This window comes from Saccopteryx leptura, chromosome 10 (genome assembly GCF_036850995.1).
Source record: "Saccopteryx leptura isolate mSacLep1 chromosome 10, mSacLep1_pri_phased_curated, whole genome shotgun sequence".
Taxonomy (NCBI): Eukaryota; Metazoa; Chordata; class Mammalia; order Chiroptera; family Emballonuridae; genus Saccopteryx; species Saccopteryx leptura.
Genome location: NC_089512.1, coordinates 9205996 through 9228289, shown reverse-complemented (window position 1 = coordinate 9228289; position 22294 = coordinate 9205996). Strand labels below are relative to the sequence as shown.

Here is a 22294-nt window from a genome sequence, read left to right as displayed (position 1 = left end):
ATCTTTCTTATTCATTCTTATTTCTTCTAAAGATTGCAAGTAAAAGTGTTTAAAAGAGAATCTTGTATCCTCTGTTCTTCAATAACCTGCTAGTAACCCAGGGGGAAGCGGCAACTTCTCTTTGGCGCCCCTAGTCCTCCACTGTCACTGCTCACTGTCACTGCTCACTGTCCCTCTGGTCTCCCCCGTCTGCCCCAAACCCACAGAGCTGTTTGACACAGAGAAAACCGCAGCCCGGAGTGAATACAGGTCTGTAGAATGGAGCTTGCTGTCTCTCTGAGCCCAGGCTCCTGTCAAGATCAAATCCCAGCTCTCCCCTTGAGACCAGGGCAGATCACTAGCTTTCCTGTGTCCTGGCTCCCCCTCCATCAAATGAGAACACTGGATGCTTAGGCTCGTAGGAGGATGCACAAGGTCAGCTTGTATGAGTGTTGGGTACAGGAAAAATGTCTCATAAATGATGTTTATTCCGGTATTCCTCACAGTAGCCAACACCTGCTCTGTGCTGGTGTCTCTTTGGGTCCCACCTGCTTTTCTTTTAAAGGAGGACTGTGCTAACCCCTGTCACAGGCATGTTGTAAAGTACCATTCAGAAATCATATATGTGACCATGTTTGAAAATGTCCCTTCAGGCTCAGTTTCCTCATCTGTAAAAATGAAGACAATAGAGGAGGTGCCATCGTAGAATATCCCGTGACTCTGCTGGGTGGGGTCTCCTCCTTTGGCAGCCTGTCTACAGAGAGATGGCGGGAGAGAGAGGCAGGACGGGAACCAGATTGACAGCGATGGTTACGGGCCTGGAAACGTGCCACCTTGGTGCACAAAACAGGGCATGTGTGTACAGGGGTTAATGGGAAGGCACATCAGTGACGAGCCTTTCAAATCATTCCCATCACAGGTCTACCCTTTACTGACTTTGGGCTTGTTGTGTAAGCTCCCAAGTGTCTCTTTCCTCCTCTGTAAGGCAGGGTTATAATGCCAACGTTACAGAGACAACTAAAGGAAGATACAGACACACATATATGAATGAATGATTTGGTGTAGTGCTCAAGACATTAATGCTTCCTGTCCTAATGTGGGGTGTCCATTGAGGTGCAAATCGTGAGCCCGGATGCAGCTGCATGCAGTGAGTGTGCAGGGGTCCCAGGAAACACCACAGGGTAGGGGATAGTGGGACAAGAAAAGGAAGGAGCTGAAGATGAGAGCCACAGAGTCCCTGCCGCTGTGGGCAGCAGGGTTCTGCCTACTGGGAACGCAGGGGCCCTGCTGGGTCATCCACTTCAGGCCTGAGTTGTGAGGACACCAGGCAGTGTCCATGAAATCTGGACCTTTCCACACGGTTGAGGGTTGCTTCCTGTGCTATTCTGGCTTCCTGTCTGCCCTGCTCACCAGGCAGGGTGCCCCGTGTTTTCGGAGGGGCTGCAGCGTGTAGACGTGCATGCTGAGGGGCGTGCCCACAGGGTGATCAGGAGACTCAGATGCACGCCAGTGTTGGCACAGCTGAGCTCCCTGCCCCTCCCCCACTAGGGCACTCTGCCAAGTGGTCATCAGTCAGTCCTACCCCCAACAGGAAATGGAAGGTCTGTGTGTGTCTGCTTATCTGTTGTGCTTGGCTGGTGGGTTGGTTTCAGAGAGTGAGGCTACTTCCAAAAGTAAAACACCTCATGCACAAAGTCTGTGTCTGGTCCTCGACCTGAATGGTTTGATTTTATTGAATACAAAAAAATTCTCTAAAACAGAATTTCAATGCCAATGATAGCTCCCCAATTTTATTTCCCATTTGGTTCAAGTCCTTCCATCATGAGTTCTATGTTCCTTGTTTTTCCAGCAGCCTAAACCCTGTAGGTGGGCGTGGAGAGTTTGGTGGAGGCAGCTGCTGCCTCCTGATTGGCTCTGGGCTCTGAACCAAGTCAGCTGTGGAAATCCCAGCTTCTAAGCCCATTGGTGGTGGGGGTAGAGGTGAGGGGAGGCTCAGTGGTTTTTTTTTTTTTTACAAATGTTCACGTTCAGAAATGTGAAACCCTCATTGGGCCAAGCCCTTGGCTGGCACCCTTTATTATTTCGTCTGGAATTACCTGGCTCACTCATTCATCTCCAGGGAGAAGTTCACGAAAAACACTCAAGGCCCAGACGTGATCCACCTCAACCCCAGGTGGCGTCACTCCACACTGATCAGAGGTCACAATCTTGCCGGGACACTGAAGCTGTCTCCCCTCTAGACACCGTGTCTGGCAGGTCACACTTGCTGGGACCTGAGTCAGAACCCATCAGAGAGTTTCTGCTCCCCTGCGGATGGAGATGTGGAGCTGGCCCTGTCCTGGTTCTCGGTGTGGAAGAAGGGGAGCCGTTTCCCCGGTCTCAGGGACAGGAGCCAGTGGAACAGCTGATGGGGTACTCGTGGAACCTCTCGCCAACAAAGACGTACATGATGGGGTTGACACAGCAGTGCAGGTAGGCGATCAACTCTGTCACTTGAATGGCCAGGGATAATTGGTCTTTCTGCTTACAGAAATTGACTAAAAGGATGTCATCAAAAGCATAAATAGAAATAGTCAGATTGAAGGGCATACAAAAAAGAAAAAGCATGGTCATGATGACAAAAATCAGACGGACGGCTTTGGACTTCCTCTCATTGGGCCGTCTGAGCAGAATCTTGATGATCCCTGTGAGGCAGTCGATCATGATCACCAGAGGCTAGAACAGCCCCAGGACGCTCAGTTTCAGAGCCAGGATCCATTTCCACTGATTGCGATATTTAGGAGGGAAGTAAACGGTGCAGCTGTAATGATAGAACTCATCCTGGGACTCTGAAAAGTAAAGCCCGGGATGGCAGCCAGAATGGCAAGGACCCAGCTGACTAAGCTGGTTATGATACCAAATGTGACGGTCCGGACCCGCAGGGCAAACACAGCATGGACGATGGCCAGGTACCTGTCCATGGTCAGCAGGATGATGAAGAAGATCTCGCTGTACAGACCTACGTAATAAAGCCCCGACAGCAACTTCCACGTGACACTGCCGAACACCCAGTTATCTTTCTGATGGTAATGAATCCATAAGGGCAATGTGAAGAGGAAGAGCAGGTCAGAAATGGCCAGGTTGAGCAGGTAGATGCTGGTCATGTTCTTGAGCCTCTTGTGTTGCAAGAGGACCAGGACCACCAGGATGTTTCCGACCAGGCCAGTGACAAACACCAGGGAGTACAAAAGGGGCAGCAGCTGAGCTGCAAAGGACCTCCAGTCTTCTTTCTGGCACAGGGTTGATTTCCTGTCCTCAAAATCTGTGGTCCTGTCATAGTCTATTATACTGGCTAGAATTTCAATCCTGCTTTCTCCCGTGGGTCCAGGAAAGAGATTTCTGTTTTTACTTTGCTGTTAGAGGCAGTGGGCTCTGAAAAATAGACAAGGCACAGATTATGTCTCAACCCCTTCACAACTGTTTATCGAGTGCCCACCGTGTACCATGTCCTTGGACCCAGTGTTGAGATAGGGTTCTCTCTGCGCTTATGGAAACTACAGTTTACTGTCGATTGGGGGTGGGATAACAATTAACTAATGAGTGAACCTAGCATGATATCAGATATTTTGGCAAAGAGGGCTGTGAAGGAAACTTCTGTGGATTGAGCTCCCAGACCTCACCACATTCTTCACCACCAATGGTTCCCTCGAGCTTCCTATAGACTTATCACTGATCTTAGTCTTAAACTATCCTGGAAGGTACAATTCACTTTTCCAATTTTAGAGGTGATGACACAGAAGTTCAGAGTGAGCGGGACACATATCCGGTGACAACCAAAGCTGAGGCTCAAACTCGGTGTGTACACTCTCACGCCTGTCCCTGAAACCACTCAAATGTCCTGCCTCCTATCACAGAGCTGTGACTTTGCCCTTGGTAGTTCACAGAAAGACATGGGAGTACAAATATTCTTAGCTGACAGTCTAATACTTACCAATGAACCTGCATGGCATTAGAGATTAATGGTGTTTTTGTTGGTGTGACATAGGGTACTGAGAATGTCACACTGTGTGGTCATGTGATCTTTTTGGATGTCACAAAGTCTAGTGGATGCTCCTGTGATTTGGTAGGCATGGGCACAGATGTGGTACATTGCAGAGATCATCTCACCAAAGCACAGTACTGCCACCACAGTCCAATTCTAGGAGGCCAGCCCATCCCTTAGTGGGGGACACTGAGGACACCAGAATGGGCTTGGCCTGGACCACGGTACTCGGTCCTGACAGGACACAGGCAGGTCTGCAGTAGCTCTGTCATGTCAGAGCAGGTCAGAAATGGTTAGTTTGAGGACGGAAATGTGGGTCATGTCCTTGAGCCTCTTGTATTATTGCTAGAGGACCAAGACCACCAGAATGTTGCCTCAGAGAGCTCTGAGGACTCAGGGGAAAGCCAGGCTGGGTGAGCGGATGACCTGGTGAGAAGAGGGGGGTTCTCAGGAGGAATGACTCAGAACAGCCTGAAGCCATGCAGTGTTGCTAATCCAGGTGGAAGCTGGAATGCTCAGAAATGAGCTCTGGAATAGTTTTACCCAACATTTCCTTGAAACAAACAAAGACAAACACAAACGAGAAAGCACCATTAGATAGCTTGCCCTACAGGACTCTGCACACCTGCTCTTCAGCCCTCTTTCCAATCCTTTCTGACCACTTATTGAGGACACTGCCCCAAAAGGAGCATGGGCTTTGGTGTAACCAACCAGCTGTGTGAACTTGAAGAAGTTCATCTCACTCCCTGAGCCTCAGTCTCTCTTCTGTAATGTGAGAAAGTATCCGTTACCCTGAAGGATTTCTGTAAGGTAAGGTATGAGAACAGCCAGCCCTGGCCCTTGCCAGGACACCAGTAAACATCAGCAGACCTCCTTCCTGGCATTACCCCTTCCCTGAGGACTCCAGCCACCAGGAATGTCCCAGTCTCCAATCCTATTCTGGCTGATGTCCCCTGTCCTCCATGTTCCCCGCCAGGTCTCTCTGTGGTTAATCTAGAAAGGGAATTCTGCTTGATGATGGACACAGCCGTGGGAACTGTATTTTTAGATTGTCACTATGTTGTCACCAATCTGAAAGCTTTGACTGAAACACCAGTCATGTAGCAGGACTTGCCTGCATCATAATTCCCTTCACCCCGGAGTCTCTGGTGCTCTTCCTTATGCTCCGCTGAGTGAATGTTTCCTGCTGAGAAACTGACATTTCTGCCGTGACTTTAGAAACTTAACGCCCATAAGGGATGGATGTTGGACACCTCAGCTAGGGCCCTATGGTTTCCTGCCAAATCCATTTCTCTTTTAGGGCTGGCGGATTAGTTGGCAGTCAGCATCATGGGGACCACAGGGTTTGAAGTGGAAGCAATAGGCAGCTGGAAACACAGGGGTGGCTCATGCAACACTGACCCTGGGAGCCCAGTCTTTCGGGAAACTTTGGCGAAGAAGAAGGCACGTTGATTGAGCATCGTCAGATGTCATTAGTGAAGTAACCTGCATCCCCCCTCTTACTCCATTCACTGTTTTTCCTATAGGTGGGCACCATGTAATAACAGTGTTCCCAAGGGATTGGGGCTGGGGCGGGTCCTTGACGGAGAAATCAAGGGCCATGTTGCAGCCAACCTGCCGGCCATGCTGTTGTCTGCCTCAAGAGTCTGCCCCAAGGTCATTGCCCAGAGGTCAGCTCTGGCCCTGGAGCCTGGAACCTTCCAGTGCCAACATGCTGCATCCTGGGAGGAGCTGAGCCTCTGAGCAGGGAGGGCAGTCTTTTCGGGTAAAGACACCAGGCCTGAGGTGTGGGGCTGCTGGCTTTTCCTAGTTCATAAGCACTAACCGGGCGCATGTGTCCCCAACCCCACAGTCAGCATATTGTTATCTTGAAATCCAACACAGTGGGCATATTTACATGCAAAATTAGCAACACTGGAAATCCGAGCTTTCTTTTCACAAAAGCCTGCTAGGAAATATTTAGGAGTACATCAATGCTCACCCACCTCCCTGCCAGTATGAATAGCCTAATAGCTGTCCTGCTGGTCAGAATGGGGACAAAAAGGTCAATGAGTGACATACAGCCTGTAGGCAGGCTATGCAAACTTCTGGGAATTTCTACGCTGGAAATGTGAGACTCTCCAGATTATTTGCCAGGAAGAAACAGTTAATGAAGATATTTTCAAGGAGCCTTAACCGCACTATTCTCAGAACAAAATTCTGCTTCCACTTTCTTTAGTAGGACAGAATAGATACATCGCAAAAGCTCACCAGGACAGCTCCCCCCATTTGGGAGTGAAGTTCTACCTCCTCCACAGTCAGCCAACAGTCTGAGTTTGTCAGTCCTTGGTTCTATTCTTCTTAAGAGGATGGTTCAGTTTCAAACCATCCCGCATCTGCAAAGACTTTTCTAATTCATAGCTTCCTTCTGCTACAATGACTTTATACGTCATGTATGATTTTCATTCACATGGGGGAAATTTTGCAAGTAATTTCCTCTTGAATTGCCTTCCACAGAAAGAAACTTTTGCCTCTTAATACTGAGCCTACTTATTAATCAGTCAGTAATGACCCATCATTTCAGACAGCTTCTCTTTTTAGCAAAATAAAAGCTTATTTCACATCTGATTACCCATCTCATAAATCCTCCTATTCTCAGCATTGCCATCTTGCTCACTGCCTGGCAGGTGCATCAAGGGTCATCAGACGCACTGCGTGCACGGATTCATGCAGACTGCCCTCCATAGAAGCTGACAGGACAGGAACGACAAGTGCAACTTACTCTGGTGTTGTTGTAAAGTACCGAATCCACAATTCCATGGGTTTTTCATACAGACACCAAGTCCAAATGAGTTTTGAAGAGTTTTATTAAAGAAGGAAATTTATTAAATGCTGGCCTCATATATCATACATGGGGCAGTCCCAAATCGTGTGTGAGTATAATATTCTAGGGACTGGTTATATACCCTTAATTATACATGGGCAGGGAAAAAGCCTGACATCACGACATAAGCTTATACCCTTTGTTTTCCCCTCTACTGGTTTGGGAAAATGATGAAGGTTGGGGGGATGGGACACAATTCATTAGCAAGTTTATAACATCTGTCTACAGGATTCATAAAAAGTTGCTTCTACATTTTAAAACTTACAAGGCAACACAATGGTAAAAATGTCACTTTACATATTAGAAGACATTCCTATATGTTCTAGTGTTCACTTGCTATTCCTTTGCCCAGAGATACATATATTAACTATATGCTTTCAGGAGGGAAGAAGTAGTTTCCATGGGGACAAATGCCTGTAAATGGCCCATTAATATAAGAAAAGTTTTAATTTAATCTTTCTTTGCCCACACCTGGCTAGTCACCCATTTCCCCACAGGTGTGGTGGAAGGTCAGAGAATCCAAGTCTCCTTCCCCTTTGCATTTAAAACGCACTGCCATCGGCCTTCTTGATTTTATGCTAATCACACAAGTACAAAAATCTCTCTGCATGCCTAGCTCAAATTAATAAAATATTCTGCAAGCTCCTTAAAATATTAATATTAATTCTGTAGCTTTGGTACCTTACAACAATCCCCTCTGGCTCTATTTCCTAAGTCAAATCCTTGACTTAATTTACTGAAGAGCATAAGGCTGTCGTCTAGGAATATTAACTTATAACATGGAACAGATATTTAACAGACAGCATTAAGAACAATACAGTTCACTAAAGAAACAAATATTACTACTTGATTCTCTCTATATTGTACAATCTTTTCAAATTTACATAAAACTAATTTGCTTTTAGAATAATTTACCTTTAGTTAGAATGTTTAATTTTAAAACTTTTAACCTTTGTGACAATCAAGTTGGCTTTCTTTTTACCCTAGCTTCCCCTTTCCCAAAGTCTGATTAAAAAGAGTCCTTAGTTTCTTCATACCTTCACTGTACATAGACCAACCAGCTTCCAGTTTGTGGTTGGAGGAAGGCATGCGTTCTATTTTGGCAGCAGTGGGAGTTGTCAGGATCATGGTATGTGGGCCTGTCCACATGGGAACTAGTCCCTGGGTAATGCACTGGATCTTTTAATAACGCTGGAAGCACCTCTTGGACAGTCTTTTGAACAGTTTGCTGAGTAACCTGTAAATCCTGCAAGTACTTAGGGAAGGGGTGGTTACGTTTCTTTTACTATTTGATTCATATAATTTACTTGCCCTGAACCTTTGGGTACAAAGTAAGTTCACATTAGTTTCTAATTAATATTGGGTTCTTTTTCTACTAGCTTTGAGGCTATGGACACAAATGAAGGTCCAATACTAGAATGGGCAAGCTAAACCTGGAAAGAACCATATATATAGAAATTTCCTAACAATCATCAATTATTTAATTAAAGTCTATTTCTAAATATTCTTAAATGTTTACCTGAGAAGATAAACTTTCTTCCCAGTTTTTAAATCTTTTCTAATTGGTATTGAATAAAGCTTTGGCAATAAGGGTCCCAAAACCCCATTGGTTCTGGGTGGCATCTATTCATTTAAATTATTATGTTCTGATTTTGAGGTAGACTGGAAGAATATATACAATTAATAAAAATACTATAACAAGCATCTTAATACAATAAAGTGACTAAATCCCATTAGACTTTTAAAGGAAACAAAGCTCTAACTAATATAACAGAATTTAAAATAAAATTCTTACGGTTACAAATGTTCTTAACATGTTAATGTAATTTCACTAAATCTATGTTGACACTATAACTGCTTTATATCATTTACAAATGTAACCTAATTTCTATTTCAGTCTGAGAAATATCCTAAAGAGCACGAGTCATACGTATTCAGAAAAAGTCCACAAGGCAGTTGAACTGTGGTCATATTTCTACACTTTGCAATTAGAGTCCAAGTTCTAATGACCAATGTTTCTAGCTGGAAATAGAAGCAGGTCCCAGCCTACAATAGGCATGGGGCATTGGGAAAAGAAGAATAAAGGAGACACTATACATTAAATAAAGCAACAGAAATCAGACTGTCATTACCCCTAGTAAAGATCTTCAAGGGATAAATAAAACTCAAATATTTAGGCAAGGCATAGGGAATGGCCCTCATGTTTACAAGAAATGAGTTTAGTTTTACCTGCTACTTGGAAGAAATACCTTAGGCTCATAAATGGTGTTGTGAGATGGGGCCAACCTTTAATTCTTGAGTGGCAGATCCCAGCAGGCTGGACAAGGTCAGGTCACAGGTAGCTGGAAAGGGCTGGAAGAGACTGAACCCTCCCTTCATGGAGCAAGGGGGCAGCTTGCATTTTTGTGTCCCTTTTCTTTTCACAGTAAAAGCATGTCCCCCGGTGGGGCAGAGAAGCCTGGCCTCAGCTCAATGACCTTTCTTTCTACTTTTGAATCAGCACCTTGACAGAATCCTATGAAGCCCCTTTGGGGTGCTGGAGCCTTTAAGGGTATAGGCCAAAAGCTGGTATTTTCCTGATCTCTTTTGGGCCTTAAGCCTTTTCTGTTTCTATTTTGGTCATTATTGACCTTAAAAGCCATGCTCACAAGATCTTGCTGAGGGACTTGAGAGCCCTTTTCTATCTATATAAACTCTTGGAAAATGACAAAAGCAGTGTTATTAGCTGAATTAAATCAAGAAAAACAGGTTATTGGTGTCTCCTTTAGAATTCCAGAGTCTCTTTGCTGCTGAATAACTCAGTACATTGGTATTCAAAAGAAATGTTAACAAAACCGTGATAAGATAGACTTGCAGGAGTTCCAGGACATGACTCTTTTCCTTATATTACCTCGCATTGAACAATATTGTTGCAAAATGACAATAACCTAAACATTACATAAAAAGACATTATTAATAATTCCTAATATTTAAACTAAGATTTCAATCTCACAAGGATATAAAACAGTAAAGAATTAGCAAAAGGCGTTTAAAATAACATATATATTTTAACCTGGAAAATATATATATATTGTGTGTCTGTAGAGTCATGGTGCACTTTTTACTGGTCACAGGAAAGCAACAGAAGACGATAGAAATGTGACTTCCCTCCCTGTGCTTGTTGCTAGGCAACAGCATGCACAGACTCACCCACTAGCTCCCACAATTGCAAACTATCCGATTGCTAAACAAACTCTTATTCCTCAGGATCCCAGACTTTCTCAGTTCCCGGAGTCCTTACGTCCCAGTAGTTTTCCTCAGTGCCTGGAGATAAAAGAAGAACTGAACTCTTCCCCTCAGGATGTCTTTAGATTCAAACAACTTAAGTGATCTTGTCTATAGATGCTTAAAAATACACATCTATTGAAAAAATGATATTTTATTTCATTTTTAAATAATCCATGCCAATGGGATATGTACGCCTGATGGGCAGATGTTGGAATCCATGGGACACTGTCCCCTCAGTTCCTGTTCCAGACTGATTGATCTCAAATCACCGGAAACCCGACTTTGCAGATACACGCCCACTTTGAAAGGATGCACCACAATCTAACATTGAAACTCTCCTACTTGTAGTTCTCAGGGTGTCCAGGAAATGTCAGGTTCAGTGTGGAGCCCTTAAAAATTGGAACTGGGAGTTCACTGTGGCCCCTGGGTGCCTTGGCACACAGTTTGGAAACCCTAACCTTATCTCACGTCATGTCTCTGATTAAACTCTGTGATGCACACATAATCCCATAGATATTTGGAGGTCTATTTTCTCCCTGTCTTTGTCTTCTTCATATATATTATAAAATATAAACCAGAAGATTCTGTATTTTTCCTTTTTTTTTAATATTAGCAATATAAGCATATTGACATGTCAATAAATTTTTTTAGAAGTCATTCATGTCGGTATCCTAGCTCATAATAAGAGTAGTTATTGAATTCTTCCTCGGTTATTGATCTTTCCAGATGTGCTGCTTTTTACCATTATCTGTGACAGATCCTGGAAGCAAGATTATAAGGTGAGCTTTTCAAATGATCTTGATACCCACTGCCAAAGCGCTTTTCAGAAACACAGCACTGATTTACATTTCCATCAGAAATATGTGACAGGGACTGTGTCGAAGCATCTTTACCTGCTTTGGGTATTTTCATTAATAAAAAAATTTGACATCTGGTTATTTTTTTAGCAGGGAAAAGAAGAGGTTCACTCTCATTAGCATGTCCTTGATTACTAATATAATTGAGATTTCATATTAATGGCTACTGCATTTTTCGATGACTTACTGGTTAATATCTTTGTTAATTGTTTGACAATTGGGCATATAGAATAATTATGGGATAGAAAAATCCAAGTTGTTTTCCTACTGATTTGTAAAATTTCCTGATACATTAGGGGAGTTGATGATAGCATCTTGGTCTTAATTTTTAGTTTGTTATATACAATTTCTCTCTGTGTTAACATTTTTGTATTTTATGTTTTATAATGTGTGTCAATTTATAAGCCAGCCAATTTCCTTTTCTTTTTTTTTTTATATAATTTTATTTTTTTAATGGGGTGACATCAATAAATCAGGATACATATATTCAAAGATAACAAGTCCAGGTTATCTTGTCGTTCAATTATGTTGCATACCCACCACCCAAAGTCAGATTGTCCTCTGTCACCTTCTATCTTGTTTTCTTTGTGCCCCTCCCCACCCCCTATCCTTCTCCCATTCCCCCCTCCCCCCCGTAACCACCACACTCTTATAAATGTCTCTTAGTTTCACTATTATGTCCCACCTACGTATGGAATAATACAGTTCCTGTTTTTTTCTGATTTACTTATTTCGCTTCGTATCATGTTATCAAGATCCCACCATTTTGCTGTAAATGTTCCGATGTCATCATTTCTTATGGCTGAGTAGTATTCCATAGTGTATATGTGCCACATCTTCTTTATCCAGTCATCTATTGATGGGCTTTTTGGTTGTTTCCATGTCCTGGCCACTGTGAACAATGCTGCAATAAACATGGGGCTGCATGTGTCTTTACGTATCAATGTTTCTGAGTTTTTGGGATATATACCCAGTAGAGGGATTGCTGGGTCATAAGGTAGTTCTATTTTCAGTTTTTTGAGGAACCACCATACTTTCTTCCATAATGCTTGTACTACTTTACATTCCCACCAACAGTGTATGAGGGTTCCTTTTTCTCCACAGCCTCTCCAACATTTGCTGTTACCTGACTTGCTAATAACAGCTAATCGAACAGGTGTGAGGTGGTATCTCATTGCCGTTTTGATTTGCATTTCTCTAATAGCTAAAGAAGATGAGCATCTTTTCATATATCTGTTGGCCATTTGTATTTCTTCCTGGGAGAAGTGTCTATTCATATCCTCTTCCCATTTTTTTATTGGATTGTTTGTTTGTTTGTTGTTGAGTTTTATGAGTTCTTTGTATATTTTGGATATTAGGCCCTTATCTGAGCTGTCGTTTGAAAAAATCATTTCCCATTTAGTTGGCTTTCTGTTTATTTTGTTATCAGTTTCTCTTGCTGAGCAAAAACTTCTTAGTCTGATGTAGTCCCATTCATTAATTTTTGCCTTCACTTCTCTTGCCATTGGATTCAAATTCATAAAATGCTCTTTAAAACCCAGGTCCCTGAGTTGAGTAACTATGTCTTCTTCTATGTACTTAATTGTTTCAGGTCTTATGTTTAGATCTTTGATCCATTTTGAGTTAATTTTTGTACAGGGGGAGAGACTGTAGTCCAGTTTCATTCTTTTGCATGTGGCTTTCCAGTTTTCCCAGCACCATTTATTGAAGAGGCTTTCTTTTCTCCATTGTGTGTTGTTGGCCCCTTTATCAAAAATTATTTGACTATATATATGTGGTTTTATTTCTGGACTTTCTATTCTGTTCCATTGGTCTGAGTGTCTATTTTTCTGCCAATACCATGCTGTTTTGATTGTCGTGGCCCTATAATAGAGTTTGAAGTCAGGTATTGTAATGCCCCCAGCTTCATTCTTTTTCTTTAGGATTGCTTTGGCTATTCGGGGTTTTTTATAGTTCCATATAAATCTGATGATTTTTTGCTCTATTTCTTTAAAAAATGTCATTGGAAGTTTGATGGGAATTGCATTAAATTTGTATATTGCTTTGGGTAATATAGCCATCTTGATTATATTTATTCTTCCTAGCCAAGAACAAGGTATATTCTTCCATCTCATTATATCTTTTTCGATTTCCCTTAACAATGGTTTATAGTTTTCATTATATAAGTCCTTTACATTCTTTGTTATGTTTATTCCTAAGTATTTTATTTTTTTGTTGCAATCGTGAAGGGGATTATTCTTTTGAGTTCCTTCTCAGTTGTTTCATTGTTGGCATATAGAAAGGCTATTGACTTCTGTATGTTAATTTTGTATCCTGCGACCTTACTGTATTGGCTTATTGTTTCTAGTAGTCTTTTTGTGGATTCTTTGGGGTTTTCGATGTATAGTATCATATCATCTGCAAAAAGTGATACCATTACTTCTTCTTTTCCGATATGGATGCCTTTTATTTCTTTGTCTTGTCTGATTGCTCTGGCTAGAACCTCTAGTACCACATTAAATAAGAGTGGAGAGAGTGGACAACCCTGTCTTGTTCCTGATTTAAGGGGGAAAGCCTTCAGTTTAGTGCCATTTAATATGATGTTAGCTGATGGTTTATCATATATGGCCTTTATCATGTTGAGATATTTTCCTTCTATACCCATTTTGTTGAGAGTCTTAAACATAAAATTGTGTTGTATTTTATCGAAAGCCTTTTCTGCGTCTATTGATAAGATCATGTGGTTTTTGTTCTTTGTTTTGTTGATATGGTGTATTACATTAACCGTTTTACGTATGTTGAACCATCCTTGAGATTCTGGGATGAATCCCACTTGATCATGATGTATTATTTTTTTAATATGTTGTTGTATTCGATTTGCTAGTATTTTGTTTAGTATTTTAGCATCTGTATTCATTAGAGATATTGGTCTGTAGTTTTCTTTTTTTGTGCCATCCTTGCCTGGTTTTGGTATGAGGGTTATGTTGGCTTCGTAAAATGTGTTTGGAAGTATTGCTTCTTCTTCAATTTTTTGGAAGATTTTGAGTAGAATAGGAACCAAGTCTTCTTTGAATGTTTGATAAAATTCGCTGGTATAGCCGTCAGGACCTGGACTTTTATTTTTGGGGAGGTTTTTAATGGTTTTTTCGATTTCTTCTCTACTGATAGGTCTGTTTAGGCTTTCTGCTTCTTCTTGACTCAGTCTAGGAAGGTTGTATTTTTCTAGGAATTTATCCATTTCTTCTAGGTTGTTGAATTTAGTGGCATAAAGTTTTTCATAGTATTCTACAATAATTCTTTGTATATCTATGGTGTCCATGGTGATTTCTCCTCTTTCATTTTGGATTTTGTTTATATGAGTTCTTTCTCTTTTTTCCTTGGTAAGTCTTGCCAAGGGTTTGTCAATTTTGTTGATCTTTTCAAAGAACCAGCTTCTTGTTCTATTAATTTTTTCTATAGTTTTTCTGTTCTCTAATTCATTTATTTCTGCTCTGATTTTTATTATCTCCTTTCTTCGGCTGGTTTTGGGTTGTCTTTGTTCTTCTTTTTCTAGTTCCTTAAGGTGGGAAGTTAAGTGGTTCACTTGGGCTCTCTCTTGTTTGTTCATATATGCCTGAAGTGATATGAACTTCCCTCTTATCACTGCTTTTGCTGCATCCCATAGATTCTGATATGTCGTATTGTCATTTTCATTAGTCTGTATATATCTTTTGATCTCTGCACTTATTTCTTCTTTGACCCATTCATTTTTTAAAAGTATGTTGTTTAGTTTCCACATTTTTGTGGGATTTTTTTCCTCTTTTTTGCAGTTGAATTCTAGTTTCAAGGCTTTATGATCAGAAAATATGCTTGGTACAACTTCAATTTTTCTGAATTTGCTGATGTTGTTTTTGTGGCCCAACATATGGTCAATTCTTGAGAATGATCCATGTACACTGGAGAAAAATGTATACTCAGTCACTTTGGGATGAAATGTCCTGTAGATGTCTATCATATCCAGGTGCTCTAGTGTTTTGTTTAAGGCCACTATGTCTTTGTTGATTCTCTGTTTGGATGACCGATCTAGAGCCGTCAGCGGTGTATTGAGGTCTCCAAGTATGATTGTATTTTTGTCAGTTTTTGTTTTAAGATCAATAAGTAGCTGTCTTATATATTTTGGTGCTCCTTGGTTTGGTGCATATATATTAAGAATTGTTATGTCTTCTTGATTCAGTGTCCCCTTAGCCATTATGAAATGGCCATTTTTGTCTCTGAGTACTTTTCCTGTCTTGTAGTCAGCATTATCCGATATGAGTATTGCTACACCTGCTTTTTTTTGGATGTTATTTGCTTGGAGTATTGTTTTCCAGCCTTTCACTTTGAATTTGTTTTTATCCTTGTTACTTAGATGAGTTTCCTGTAGGCAGCATACAGTTGGATTTTCTTTTTTAATCCATTCTGCTACTCTGTGCCTTTTTATTGGTGAGTTTAATCCGTTTACATTTAGTGTAATTATTGATACTTGTGTGTTCCCTATTGCCATTTTATATCTTGCTTTCTGTTAGTTTTGTGTCTTGTTTGATCCTTCTCTTTTGTTTTTCTATCTTTTGTTTTTATTTGGTTGTATTCCATACATCTTTCCACTGTTGCTATCTTTTTTATCTCATGTGCTTCTGTGGTGGTTTTTTCAATGGTAGTTACCTTTGAATAATGAAAAGGGTCCCTACCCTGTTCATTGTAGCGAACTATTTTGTGAGTACTTTTGCACTCCATCGTCCTTTGCTACTGTTAATCTCCATCTTCTCCCCCTCTTTCTTTTTGTTGTTGTCACAGTTTAAATTTGGTTTTATTGTGTTCTTCTTGGAGCTTTTACTTGTGGCTCTGTTTTTTTTTGTTCTTTGTATCTGATTGGAGAACCCCCTTTAGTAATTCCTGGAGTGGGGGTTTTCTGATGATAAATTCCCTCATCTTTTCTGTATCAGTGAATGTTTTTATTTCTCCTTCATATTTGAAGGATAGCTTTGATGGGTATAGTATTCGTGGCTGAAAGTTCCTCTCTTTCAGGACTTTAAATATTGGGGTCCACTCTCTTCTCGCTTGTAGAGTTTCTGCTGAGAAATCTGATGATAATCTAATGGGCCTTCCTTTATATGTTGTATTCTTCTTTTCCCTGGCTGCCTTGAGAATTTTTTTCTTTGCTGTTGGTTTGTGTCAATTTCATTATGATATGCCTTGGAGTAGGTTTGTTGGGGTTAAGAAAACTTGGAGTTCTGTTTGCTTCTTGAACTTGAGGCTTTAGTTCTTTCCATAGGCTTGGGAAGTTCTCATCTATTATTTGTTTGAGTATGTTCTCCATTCCATTTTCTCTCTCTTCTCCCTCTGATATACCTATTATTTTTATGTTATTCTTTTTGATGGAGTCAGATAATTCTTGTAGGGCTATCTCATTTTTTTTAATTTTTGAGTCTCTTTCTTCTTCTCTCTGTTGTGCCTCAAGTTGCTTGTCTTCTATTTCACTAATCCTCTCTTCTATCTGACCTGTTCTATTAGCTAAGCTTGTTACTTCGTTTTTCAGCTCGTGAATTGAGTTTTTCATCTCTGTTTGATTTGTTTTTATAGTTTCAATTTCCTTGGACATATATTCTTTGTGTTCATTGAGTTGTTTTCTGAGCTCCCTAAATTGCCTTTCTGTATTTTCTTGTATATCTCGGAGGATTTTTAGGATTTCTATCTTGAATTCTCTGTCATTTAGCTCCTAGGTTTCCAATATATTAAATTTTTTCTCCATAGATTTTTCCTCATCTAGCTGTGTTACCTCTCTTTCTTTTGTATCCATGATATTCGATTTTCTCTTCCTTAATGGCATCTGAGGGTGGTTTTGTTGATAGTATTAATGAGATTTAATAAAGAATAAAAAGTTTGAAAAATAATTTAAAAAAATCAGAGTTGTTTTTTTTAAAAAAAATTAATAATGAAATAAAGAAAAATAAAATAAAATAAAAATTAAAAAAAAAAAAAAAAGAAATTATTCCCCCCCTCCTTTTTTCCTCTCCTCTCCTCTCCCCTTTTTCTTGATAAAATCTTGTGGTGGACTGTGAATTATAACAAACAATGCCTGTGATGGAGGGCCTGAATTGGGGAAAAGTAATAAAGGGGCAAAAAAAAAAAAAAAAAAAAAAAAAAAAAAAAAAAGATAAGAAAGAAAAAATAAAAAAAAAAGGGCGTATGGACCCACAAAAAGCAAATAAGGAAAAAATTTGGGTCAAGAATAAAATGATTTGCTTTTAGGTGTTGGTTGTCTAAGAGTTATGATGAGAGGATTAAGAGGAAAATGGAAAAATGGGGGGACAAATTAAAAAATTACTATTGTATTTAGTGGAACAAGAACTAGATAATATGGAGAGCCAGGGATTGGAGCACTGCTAGTGAGTTAAAAAGGTGAAGTAAAAACCCCCCAAAATGCCACAAACATGAGTTTGAGTCCCAGATAAGATAATTTGTTTGTTATTGAGGTTTGAATGAGAGGAGATGTAAAGGAGAAAGGAAGAAACTAATATAGAGGGAGAAAAGAAAGAGAGAGAGAGAGAAAAAAAGAGGGAACCACTAAAAGAAGAAAAAAGAAAGGAGAGAGAGAGAGAGAGAGAGTTAAGGGTTTTGGAGTGCAACCCTCATAGAGAGAAAGGAAGAGAAGAGAAAAGATAATGGGAGATGTAACACTTATGGGTAGTGTAGTTCAAGGAGAGGAGAGAGTAAGACCGGTAGAGAGTTAATCGGCCAAATTGGAGGAGGAAAAAAAAAGTATCAAGAATGAAGATAAGAGAAACAAACGAACAAATATAATAAAATGGGATAGGTTATAAAGTCTGCAGATTATTCTTGATTTTGAGAGGTTATCTTCTTGCTTTTTCTTTTCTCTCCCTCTTCCTGGTCGGTGACTCTGTACCCCGGGTTTTGCCCCTTTGCCACGCTCAGGTGGAGGTTTGCAGTTGATAAGTCTCTATGGCAATGTCATGTATTGTGCTTTAGTCTCGTTGGCAGTCGAGGCTATTAGCATTTATAGGCTCCGACAGTGAGAGAGTCCGTGTTCCTGGAGCCTTTCTCCTAGTCTTTCCTTCCTCAATTAGTAGCCTGATAATCCAGCTATGGGGTTGCTGCTGCCTCTGCCTGGATAGTAAGAGGCTCAAAGAGCTGGCAACTCCCCACTCTATTTCCACTCAGCACAGGGCTCTGGGTAAGGCTCAGTCAGTCAGAGCTGCTAGCATAATCAGGCGGGCTTTCCGGCCATTCAAAGACCTCTGGCTCTGCCACTCTGTCCGGTAACACAAGCGGGCGCCCACTTCCGGGGCGCTTGGAGGAAACTCTCACTCACTGGCTGCGCGCGCAGACCAGGATATCCGGCCAGCAGTCTCACGCTCTGAGTGAAACCCCCAACCGCAGGGAAAAGTTGCAGCGTTGGAACTGAGTCTCGCTCCGTCCCCGTGCGCGGCTTTTGCAAGGCGCTGGGGCGGCCCGAGATTCCGCTTTGGCCCACACAAAGGCCCCTGACTCTGCCCCTCTGTGCGATAACACGGGCGCGCACTGCCGAGGCACTCGGAGGAATCGCTCACTCCTTATCTGCTCGCGCAAACCAGGATATGAGGCCGGCCACGTTTCCCTCTGAGTGAAACACCCTCCAGTACGGAAAATCTCCACCGTTGGAATTAGTTCTCACTCTCTCCCGTGCGTGGCTTTCCCAGGGCGCTGGGGCTGCCCAGAGACTCTGCCCTCGGCCCAAAGAAAGGCCTCTGACCCTGCCTCTCCGTGGGGCAACACGGGCACCCACTTCCGGGGCTTAGGAAGAAATCTCTTGCCCACTAACTGCGCACCAACCAGGAGACCGGGTAAAATGTCCGCGCCGCTTGTCTTTCTTTGTTTGGGTTTGGCGCGAGTGTTAGCTTGTATTGCCCGGGTTGCCACAGGATCAGATTTTCCTCGGCTTGGATCTCCGTGCCACAGCCTGGTTCGGCCGTTTGTGTCGCGGCCTGGATGTATTCACCCCCTTTGCCCGCCTCAGTTTCTATATTCACAGTTACCAGAGAAAGCCGCCCTGTTTAGGTTAGTGAGGAAGGCGGAGCATTTCTTACTCCCTATTTCCTTCGGGGTTTGGTTATATATTTAGCCAATTTTTCACTCAATCATACCTTTGGGTGTATTGCGAAGCATCTGGAAGCTCCAAGTATAGGTTTTTCTGTTTCTGGTTGAAGATCTTGTTGAGTTTTGGGGGAGATTTATCGGTATCGCTTCCTACCCCGCCATTACTCTGACGTCATCCCCAATTTCCTTTTCAATAAATTACTTTTTATATTGAAAATTTGCTTACACTGTTTCACCTAATTATTTTTCTAAAAGGTTTTAATTTGTTAAATTAAGAGCTAAGACAGAATGCTTTGGGGGTGAATAAAAGCTACACAGTGATTTGGTGCTGGCCTTCCAAGTCCCTGCCAGGAATCTCTATTAGGCCTGTTTCCCTGGTCAAAGTGACCATCTCATTAGGCTCCTTCACATCTCAGCACATGGAAGGATGCGGTGCATGTGTGGGTGGCAGGCTCTACTCACAGCAGTCTTATATCCCTGGTCTCAGCCTTACCCACCACACCCGGGCTCTGTTGGCATTCTTGCGGCTGTCACCTCACTGAGCACAGGGGTCTTAGAGAACACCCCTCTCACCTGAGCCTAGTTTTGGAGGGTTGCTTTGACGGGAGCAGGTCCTCAGTCACCACATGGGAGTGAACTGATTTGTGGAATCAACAATGGGCATACGAGTCAATTTGAGTCCATCTGCCGAGGATTTCAGTGCAGACACCATAAATAATGCTTTGAAATAATGTATTGAGCTTGAAACTTGATTGAATGTGCTCCTTTTAAAAACAACAAGAGCAGAAGGGTGAGAACAGTAGTACATCTTTGTTATAATCATGAACGTGCACAAGAGAAAACATAAAGTATAATAAAGTTCATCAACAATGAACGTTGTAGGTAATAGGGTAAAGAGATTTAGAAGTGAGTTTGAAGTCTGGGGTTTTGAAATAATGACTCTACTTTTTCCATGGCTATTTCCAGATGTACAACCTTTTATACACAAGGTCTGTATCTGGCACTAGACCTGAATTGCTTGATTTTAGTCAGTATAAAAATATTCTCTAATGAAAGTGCCATTGCCAAGGACAGTTTCCCAACTCTATTTTTCATTAGGTCTCAAGTTCTGCCATCATGAGTTCTATGTTCCTGAGGGCTTCCTGCAACCTAAACCCTGCAGGGGGGACTCAACTGTGGAAATTACTATTTCCATGCTCACTGGTGGTGCGGGTAGAGGTGAGGGGATGCTCAGTGGCTTTGTTTACAAATGTTTATAGTCACAAACCTGGAACTCTGTTTGGCTCAAGCCCATGGCTGACGCCCTCTCCTCCATCATCCAGAACTACCTAGCCGATTCATTTGTATCCAAGGATAAGTTCATGGAAAAGACTCAAGGGCCAGAGATGATCTACCTCAACACCAGGTGGCGTTGCTCCACACTGGTCAGTGGTCACAATCTGGCCGGGACACCCAAGCTGCCTCCAAACCAGCCATGGCCACTGTGCATGGCAGGTCACTCTGGCTGAGACCTGAGTTAGAACCCATCAGAGAGTTCCTGCTCCCCTGCAGATGGGGACATGGACCTGGCCTTGTCCTGGTTCTTGGTGTGGAAGAAGGGGAGCCATTTCCCCGGGCTCAGGGACTGGAGCCTGTAGAACAACTCACGTAGGTACTCGCGGAACTTCTTGCCAACAATAACATAAATAATGGGGTTGACACAACAGTGCATGTAGGAGATGACGGCTGTTACTTGAATGCCTAGGGCTAGTTGGTGATTGTGGTTACAGTAATTGACTTGAAGACCGTCTTCAAAAGCAGAAATAGAGCCCTGGCCGGTTGGCTCAGCGGTAGAGCGTCAGCCTAGCGTGCGGAGGACCCGGGTTTGATTCCCGGCCAGGGCACATAGGAGAAGCGCCCATTTGCCTCTCCACCCCTCCGCCGCGCTTTCCTCTCTGTCTCTCTCTTCCCCTCCCGCAGCCAAGGCTCCATTGGAGCAAAGATGGCCCAGGCGCTGGGCATGGCTCTGTGGCCTCTGCCTCAGGTGCTAGAGTGGCTCTGGTCGCAATATGGCGATGCCCAGGATGGGCAGAGCACTCCCCCTGGTGGGCAGAGCGTCGCCCCTGGTGGGCGTGCCGGGTGGATCCCGGTCGGGCGCATGCGGGAGTCTGTCTGACTGTCTCTCCCTGTTTCCAGCTTCAGAAAAAAAAAAAAAAAAAAAAAAAAAAAAAAAGCAGAAATAGATATAGTCAGATTGAAGGGCGTCCAAAAGAGAAAAAAGATGATCATGATGACAAAAATCAGACGGACGGCTTTGGACTTCCTCTCATTGGGCCGTCTGAGCAGAATCTTTATGATCCCCGTGTAGCAGACGATCATGATCACCAGAGGCAAGACCAGCCCCAGGATGATTTGTTTCAGAGCCAGGAACTTTATCCAATGACTGTAGTTTTTTAAAGGAATGAATGAGCGGCAGATGTAACGACTTTCAGAGTTCAGGGAATCTGTAAAGAAAAAGTCTGAAATTGAAGTTAGGAAGGCCAGGGCCCAGCTGACTACACTGGTGATGATACCAAATGTGACGGTCCGGACCCGAATGGCAAACACAGCATGGACGATGGCCAGGTATCTGTCGATGGTCAGCAGGATGATGAAGAAGATCTCGCTGTACAGACCTATAAAATAAAACCCCGACAGCAACTTGCACATGACATTGCCGAACACCCAGTTTTCTCTCCGATAGTAGTGGATCCGGAAGGGCAGCGTGAAGAGGAAAAGCAGGTCAGAAATGGCCAGGTTGAGCAGGTAGATGCTGGTCATGTTCTTGAGCCTCTTGTGTTGCGAGAGGACCAGGACCACCAGGATGTTGCCGACCAGGCCAATGAGAAATACCAGGGAGTACAAAGGGGGCAGCAGCTGCACTGGATAAACCTTACAATTTCATATAGGCACAGGGCGGTATTCCCGTAGTTGACTTCTGTGGTCCCATCAGAGTCCATTGAAATGTTTGAAATTTCCATTCCACTTTCTCCCACAGGTCCAGGTAGATGGTTTATGTATTTACTTTGCTGGTAAAGGCAGTGGGCTCTGGACAACAGAGACAAGGCAGTTATTATATGACATCAACCATATGACAACCGTTTATTGAGTGAAAAGTGCCAACTCTGAACCATATCCTGGAACACAACTTTGAACAAAGTGACCCCAGGTCTTCTTCACTGTCATGGAAATTGTACT

General features: G+C 42.4%; 1 protein-coding gene and 1 pseudogene across 1 annotated transcript; both read right to left on the bottom strand.

Moving 5' to 3' along the window:
- Window positions 1–2257: 2257 nt before the first annotated feature.
- LOC136381815 (C-C chemokine receptor type 1-like) lies at window positions 2258–4738 on the bottom strand (annotated as a pseudogene).
- A 15856-nt stretch (window positions 4739–20594) lies between these two features.
- Window positions 20595–22077, bottom strand: LOC136382469 (C-C chemokine receptor type 1-like). The gene is given in 3 exon segments (XM_066351754.1): window positions 20595–20888; window positions 21293–21987; window positions 21990–22077. Coding segments are annotated over 3 exon segments (1077 nt in total).
- Window positions 22078–22294: the final 217 nt, after the last annotated feature.